The 8,311-nt window shown below is 42.4% G+C and overlaps 1 protein-coding gene across 1 annotated transcript in view; it reads right to left on the minus strand.

The window, feature by feature from the left end:
• Positions 1-7,977, minus strand: part of UBXN7 (UBX domain protein 7) — a 30,804-nt gene extending 22,827 nt beyond the window's left edge. The window contains exons 1-4 of the mRNA XM_054983870.1: positions 7,894-7,977; positions 5,018-5,165; positions 2,141-2,208; positions 398-463 (exon numbers count right to left, since the gene is read on the minus strand). Coding sequence (XP_054839845.1) covers positions 398-463; positions 2,141-2,208; positions 5,018-5,165; positions 7,894-7,966 — 355 coding nt within the window. The 5' untranslated portion in view covers positions 7,967-7,977. The remainder of the gene's footprint in view (positions 1-397; positions 464-2,140; positions 2,209-5,017; positions 5,166-7,893) is intronic.
• Between the last annotated feature and the right edge of the window lie 334 nt (positions 7,978-8,311).

The raw sequence follows: 8,311 nt of genomic DNA on the forward strand, positions 1-8,311 counted from the left end.
CCTGCTGTAATTAGCAGGATCTCAAATTACAGTTCACTCCTCCTCTGCAAAATGAAGCTATGTATATTGTAATGGGTTCTTTTGTTTGTGGCTACATGATGCAGCTGCCTAGCAAGTTATACAACACAATCAGTATCAGCAAATCTAAAGGCTCCATGTTTGTAATATTTGCAAATTTGTACATATATACTAAGGTGTACACATGTACTGAAATGTCTTTAAAATTGACTGTACTAATTACACACTGTTTAATCCACTTTGAGTCTCAGTGAGAAAGGCAGGCCATAAATTATATAAGTAAGTAAATATTGCCCACTCAGGGTACACCTCAGGCCCACCCAAAAAAAAAAAGCCATGGTGTGTGGAAAATATACCATAACGATCCACAGATACCTACTAGTTTCTGTCTGAAAATCTCGAAAGCCATCAAATATTGAACGTGCCGGTCTACGTCTTTTTGGAGCTGAACAAGAATAAAAGTACATATTAGCCATAAAACATCTTCCAGCATTGTTGTATTTTAGATCTACAGCAAAAAAAAAAAAAAAAAAAAGCTCAGAACATCTTTTGGACTCAAGGATGACTACATCGTCCTAAAATAACCATGATGTAGTATGTCAGGAGTCCCCAATGTGGTGTTCATGGGCACCAATGCTCCCACCAACTCCTTTCCTAGCTCCCACTAAATGTTTGGGGCAGGTAGGCAGAATTGGGGAGGGGAGCTTCTGCTCAGCCGGGCTTCTGATTGGCTGTGCAGATATTTTAGACGCTGCTTTGGCAAAAGCTGCCGCCACAGCACAAGGATCTTTTGTGTGACTGAAAGTGTATGGAGGAAAGTATTTTAACACAATTTGGCCATTTTAAACGGCATCCTGTTAAAAAGAGTTTCTACCTGAAATGTTGAAGAATTGCTATTAGAGTTAAACATAACCTCACTCCCTGACATTTTGTGGTTGGCTCTGCCTCCTGTGGTAGCCAGTGTGTGGCTGGCTCCTTCTCCTGTAGCAGAATTCTGAAGGCGTTCACAGGCAAAAGATTGGGGACATGAATAATACCCATCAGAATATGATTTCTATGTTTGTAGTCATCAAATCATAACTGATTATGCTGATACACATGCTGTCTCTCCTATTCTCACCGCACCTACCAAGGAAGGGAGGCCTGGGTGGGAGGGTCCTGCAAGCACAAAGCTTGTTGAATTTTTAACTAGTTTTTTCAAGAGATACCATGCTGTTCTCTGTATATGGATTACACCAAAGAACACTGCTAAAGGAAACTGCCTTGACATAACTCTTTGACTCTGGGTGGCCCCGGAATGTGGATTAAAATAAACCACACAATGGGTCCACCAAGACACGCTCCAAGTTTACAAAAATATATGAAAAGTGTTTTTAATGGGACTAAATAAAGTCAAAAGTATGTAAAAAGATTATCGTATGAGATCTCAGCTGCCATTTTGGGTTGTCTAGGAAACCTAAAACAAATTTGCCAAGGCCGGAGCAAGAGGGGAAGAACTGGAGGTCGGTGGGGTAGAGAGGTAATTTCAAGTACCTCCAGCATTCAGTCACCAGATATCATGTCATTTTATGAGAAACTGAAAAGTAGTGTAATGTGGTATAATTCGTACAACATGGATTCTAAATACAAACTCGAGATGGGCTTCAAAAATATGTTCCAATGTAGCAGCTGCCTTTTGTTGAAGAGCTTCCTGTCACAGTGTTACCCAGTACTACGAACATCAACTTTCCCCCTTTCAGCCTGAGGATAGTCATTATTCTGTCGGAAAGGAGAGCCAATGCATCCCATCAAATAGAACATTTCACTAGGAACTGACTCAGCAGGTGGCCCTGCACAGATTCTGCCTCAATTCTCTATCCAGAAAATGGGATTGTATATAGTTTACAGGTACATGAAACATATTCCCAGGAATGCCAATTAAATATGAAAAGCTGGATTTCTATACATAATTGGAACTCCAGGGAATATGACAAAAGCATGAACACTTCAATGCAAACTGCAAGGATCACATGCTGAAAATACAATCAGGGGTAATGGATAATGACAACTTAGATCAGGAGATGGTCTAGCAAAAAATTTCATTAGTCACATTTGGAGAGGAAATTGTTAAAAAGAAACTCACCACCAAATAAAGGTTCAGGTTCTACTAGTATTTCCTGCTTTTGAGGAATGGGGGCTCTCACTTCATCTCTATAAAGATTAAACACACACAGCTGCTTGAATGTAACTGCAATTGCTGCACTGTACATCAAAGACGACAGACAAGGGCTGTGTCCACCAAACCTATACATGGCATCTACAGTCCAGTTCAGTCTATACAATATGCCAAGTATTAACTATGTGGGACAAAGTTTTAATTTACAGTGATGAGATTCATTCCCAGTAATTAAAGTACAAGTGTTATTACATACAAAAGACATTCCATACAAACAGTAAACTTAAGCCTTATATAGAATATAAAGACTGGAGGACTTTATGGCTATCCTGACACTGTTTGGAGCGGGAAAATGGAACAGGCTGGCTCCAGAGCAGAATAAAAATTGCTGAAATTAATTCCAACAACATTTATTTCAGTTTATTATATTAAGGAGCTTAACTGATGACAAATTCAGACATAGAGCTTTCAAGAAGTTCTATTCATCCTCTAGGAATAGCATGCTGATATTCTTCCACAATGCTCAAGCATAACTAGCATATCTCATTTGGCTACATCTTCAATGATATGACAAGACAATGCATTGGTCACTTTTCAGTTTTCCCCCAATCAGCAAGAAATCCAATTAATCCAAATGAACACGGGAACAGGATTACAAATTTAATTTATTATCAAATATTTTTATCATTCATTAACGTGCATCTTGTACATTAACCAATGGTATATATTTCAGTGGGTTAGTTCAAATATATCATGATAAGAGACACAAAATTTCTAGAAAATTTAAAGCCATAGGAAATGGTGTGGGGGGGGGGGGGTCAGCAAAAAATGGAAAACTTGGGAAAAACTGAAATATATGCAATATTTACTTTCTTATCAAACCTAAAACTTACTTCACTGCTTTAATAACATAGCCTAATTTTTTAATTAGTTAGCATATATTTGGCATATTTATGGCATTTAAAAGTAAAAATGTCTCTACGAGCAGAATGTAGGCTATCCCAAATACCTGACAGAAAGTAGCGAACTACTGCATCCTATAATGCCTTCTCTGATGTCTTAGTTTGTGTCATCAGAGAGTAGGAAAAAATAAAAAAAACACATTTTATAGTAAATAAAAGTTATTATTCAGATGAAAATGATCTCACAGTCACAATACGACTGTCAACAGTTTTGTGCTGTGGTTTTGTGTTACACTATTGAAGAGTTCAAAGTTTACCATCATCATACACTTTCAAGAAGACTAATTGTGGACAAGTTTAGCCTCATTCAAACAAATATGTATTTTAAAATGTTATGTCTACACTACAGAGAGGAAATCACCACTCTCTAATGCTGTAGCTCAGTGGTACTCATTCCACGTCTTGTGGAAGAAGAGATTTGCATTTATCATTAACCAAAACAGCCACATTAACTTCCATCCCTGGCGTGAGACATGCACTTCAGGGAGTCTTGCAGTGCCTGTTCCAAGGAGGGAAACACTTACCTACCACAAACCTACCCAAGCAAAGGGTCTTGCCCACTTTTCTGAAACACAGAGCAGGTGCCATATTGGAGCTTAGAAGTGACATGCGGCATGTCAAAGAGCCACATGTGGCTCCTGAGCCACTGACTATCACTACTGTAGACTGTCCTACATAAAATCTTGCAATTGTACAGTGACTAAAATCTTATCTTTAAAAGCATTTCACTGCCTCTAAAAAAGAAATTCATAAGAGTGTTCTTTTAGTGCTCCCTAAAAATTCCCAATTTTTCCATTGGATGTATGGGTGCATCTGTGTGAGAGAGAATGAATGAATTACTGGAAAAATGAAAAGAAGTCCTTGGGGGGGAAAACAGTTTATTTCTGAATTTTTCTGGGCCATCACATCCCTAAATTCAGTACCATAGTTTAATTAAACTAACTATGGCTAGTGGACTGTCTAAACTCTCTAGCTGTCTGAGGACTCTTTAACTAATCATAATAAATTTGGCTCTCCTAAAACAGGATATGTGGGCAGGATCAGACACTAGTTTATTAGACAGAGTTATGCTTACCTAGGTTTTTGTATGGAATCCTGCCTTGCTGTTTCTCACACTCCCTATACTACAGAGATTCCTCTCAAGAATAACTCAAAACCAAAAAGGCTCTTGGGTCTCACCATATCACACTATGAGTCTGCCTGTTCTGGCTTGCTTGAAAGGTGCAGAAACACTGGCATGCTCCATTCCAAGAATGATTTGAGGTTCTTCACCACACCAAGAGGTCTCCTCTTTTGCAGGCTCTACCTATCAGGCAGACTCTAAATGCAGCATTTGTGTAGCCACTTTGAAGCCAAGGCAACTGGCACACGTACAGGGGGCAAGTTCCTTCTCCTGTCGCACTGTTAGGAAAATCTGGAATATAAAGCACTTCCTAGGCCTGCCTGGCCATTGTCAGGTTGCACAGAAGCATTCAGAAGTAGCACCTCTAGAGCTCTCTTCAGAGCTGAAGGAGATGGCAGCGGCACAGGTGTGTGCGTGCAGGGGGCACGCACATTCTGCCTTCGTGCTGCAATGGCGCAACCATCAATAGCAGTCATATTTAAACATTTACTTTAATTTAAAAGTTATGAAGAATCTCCAATAAGAGGGGGGAAATGTTTTAAAATGATAGCAAATGGAGCACTGTGTGACCTCCATCTTGCCTGCACTTTCACCTTCTCTACTTCTGTGTAATATGTACAACAGCTACCGTTGAATTTCTATTACAGTTTAGAAAGAGAAATTAAAAGCTTTATAGTACCACATTTTGATACCACTACTGCACTCATTTTATAACTACTTCTCAAAGCCAACAGCATAGATATTCACAAAGATACATACTCTGCTTGTGGCCGGAGGCTTGACACACTTGCTGAACTAGTGCTTGGTTCTTCTGCTATCCCTCCACCATCAAGAAACATAGTGACAGCCATTTCTAGATTATTGTTGCATGCTTCAAGCATATGCTTGCCTACACTTTCACTGGCACCTGTGATTCAAAGAAAAAGAAAATCAGTTCTCAGATCAAACAACAATGAAAAATTTTGCTTAAATATAATACTATTTCCTTATATAACAAGCGTGTTTTGCATTTTAAGGAGAAAACAACTAAAGCAACAGCCTGCACATATTACCGTACAGAAACAGGTTTCCCTTCAGTGAGGCTCCTCCCTCACTGGCACCCCATCCAGTTGTCTGCTGTTTTGCTAGCAGGCAAGTGTTTTGAGATCTGAGAACACTCCCTGTCCGTCTGAGATCTCAGACGGACAGGGATGGGGATTGCACCACCTTGTTCCTTCCCGCCCTGGGAATGACAACATTTCCCAGCTGCCTCTTCCTTTCACCAACCTCCTCAGCCCTCACAGGAACTTGCTCATCCTGCCCATAGGGCTCCTTCCAAACCCACCCTGGCCTCCCTGAGTGGTCCTCCCCTCAGCCTATTGGCTGGAAGGGCCACATCAGCCTTTCGTCCTCCTGGCTTCTCCCCTCCCAGCTCATCCATGGCCTGTTTGCTTGCCCACTCTCTGGGTGGGTTCAACCAGGCACACCCATGGCTTGCCTTCTTTCCTGGGCCCTGCACTTTCCAGGCTCAAGCCACTGCTGTCCAGGCTGCACCTGCTGCCTTTCTCAGGAGGAGGTAAGTCTACCCTGGGTACCGGAGCTACTGCAGGCAGCAGGTGGGTGGTGTGGGCCTGATGAGGCCATGCACCGCTGCAAGAGTGGAGTGTGCAGAATGCACTGCTGTTTTGGCTGCTCCAAAGCTTGTTCTCAGCTCAGTAGAGCAGCATCTGCTTTGCAAGCAGAAAGCCCAAGATTTAATTCACAGAAAGAAATCCCTTATTTCTGGTCACCACTGATCCTTCCTCTCTCCCAAGACTTGTAACACGAATAAAGACTTTGGAGGAGGTGGGAAAGGCAAGATAAGTTTGCTTATAATTTTTTTTTAATGTGAATAAACTAATATTTTTCCTTACTTGGAACATAAGCTTCTTTGCCTGCTTTCTTATCTCTGTGTCTGATGTGCCCCCTTTGTTTTCTCCTTTAGTCATATAAGCTAGAAAATAAACAGTCACATTTTCTCCCTCTCCATCCCATTTACAATCTTTCCAAATAAACCTTTCAAAACTAACAAAGTAGTAAGTTGTCATGATTTGTAACTGTGTCACATTGTTTCCTTATATTTATTTTATTCTCAATGTCATGTATGCAAGCTCCATAATATTAAAAGAAGTTAGGGGAAGCACAGGCAAAACAGTATCAGTAATATCACTTTACACCCACAACCCACTGCAGGAAACAGTTTGTTTGGCATAAAGTGAAATTTTCAATAACATTATGGTTCCTTAGGAACACTATTTATCTAACACTATTTTTCAAGGGAACACTGGCCTCCTGAGAGTAAACTTGCTTCAGTAATAAGAATTGAAAGAACCCAGGCCAATTAAAAGCAGGATGATTTAACTTCATGCAATATTTTTTTTTCAGTACTGTATTCTTCCTTTAGCTGTCCCATCTTTAGCTCTTGCCTCCTGACTGGTGGTAGGTTTAGGAAATGACAAAAGGTAATGTTTCTTCATACAATGTAAAATTAATACATTACATTTATTGCAAGATGAGAAGATAGCCACTAAGCTTTTGCACAGTTCTCCACAGTCAGCATCTATCTCAATTCAATGCATTTGGATGCTTTGGTCACATGGGTTTTATTCATATGGTTATTTCACATCCCAACACTAGTAGCCATAAGTCCACATTATTGGTGAAACATATAGCCTTACCATAAGTAGTAATTCTTAGCAGTTAGCATGCTATAATATATGAATTAGGACTTCTTAGCTTTTAAAAGATTTTATAAATTCAGTGTGGCACGACCCAACCATTATTTATCAAGACCCAGCATATGAAATAATGACCCACCATAATGAAATAAAAAGTCTATTTTATGTTTGAAACACACTACAATGCGGTAACAGGCCTGCAATCAAAACCAGATCACCTGATCCAGGATTACCTTTGCCTTCTCAAAACAGTATGAGTTGCCAACTTCCAGCTGGGAGCTGTAGATCCAGATGATGGGTATCATCTGGAGAAAATGGCTGCTCTGGAGGATGGACTTCATGGCATTACACCATATTGAGGTCCCGCCCCACCCCCAGGCTCCACCCTCGAATCTTCAGAAATTTCCCAACCGGGAGTTGGCAACCTTAAGTACAACTCACAGGCGATTGTGTACATCTTACATATGAGTTGTTTCAAAAGTTAACCTACATTTCGTTTGCGCAGCAAAAGCAAGGACGGTTATGGGAGTTGTCTTGCCTCACGCCAGAGTCCAGGAAAGAAAACGGATGGACGTCTCTAGTGACTGATCTCCTACATGACTCTACCAGAGGCAACAATGAAAGGCCCTTCTGAAGAGTCTCCCACTGCAGACCTCGAAGCTCGCTCCTTGCCTAACACAGAGGCGTCCCCATCGCATTCTCCTCTCCTCTCCACAAAGAAATTTCCCCGTAACTCCCCGGCCGGCACACCCTGCCTTAACCGGGTGTCCTCCATTCCTTCTACCTCGACTCTCAACGCCTCGTTTTCTGCGCAAACATCCCCCCTTCCCACCCACCGCCTGCTGCTGCTAGAATCGGTGCCTGCCTCCCGCCAACTCCCTCACAGGCACCGGTCTTCCACCAGCTTTCCATCCCTCCCCGAGCTTTCGCGCGCCTCACCCGTGATGGCGGTGAATTGCTGGATTAACCCCTTCAGCGCCGAGGAGGCAGCGGAGCCCCCGGGCGCCGCCATCTTGCCGCCACTACCGCCGAACAACACCCGCCACCTGCCGGCCCCAGTGCGCAGGCGCGCAGCCGCCCCGCCCCGATTCCCTTTCACTCGCCTTCAATTTCAATCTCAAGCTTTATTGCGAGCCGGCGCAGAAACAGGGAGAGGAACCGTTGCTGCTGTGACACCGACTGGGGCCCTCTAGAGGCAGGCGGAGCGTCGGCCTTAAATTGTAGACGGCCAGAAGCGTAGGCGGGATCGGGAGAAACCGAACCCCGGGAACCAGAGGAAGCGGCTCTCCTGCCTCACAGCTCCGGTCGTCGGAGTCGCTTCACTATCGAACGCAAGGAGAAACAAGACGCTTCCACT

Source organism: Eublepharis macularius, chromosome 6, assembly GCF_028583425.1.
Source record: "Eublepharis macularius isolate TG4126 chromosome 6, MPM_Emac_v1.0, whole genome shotgun sequence".
NCBI lineage: Eukaryota > Metazoa > Chordata > Lepidosauria > Squamata > Eublepharidae > Eublepharis > Eublepharis macularius.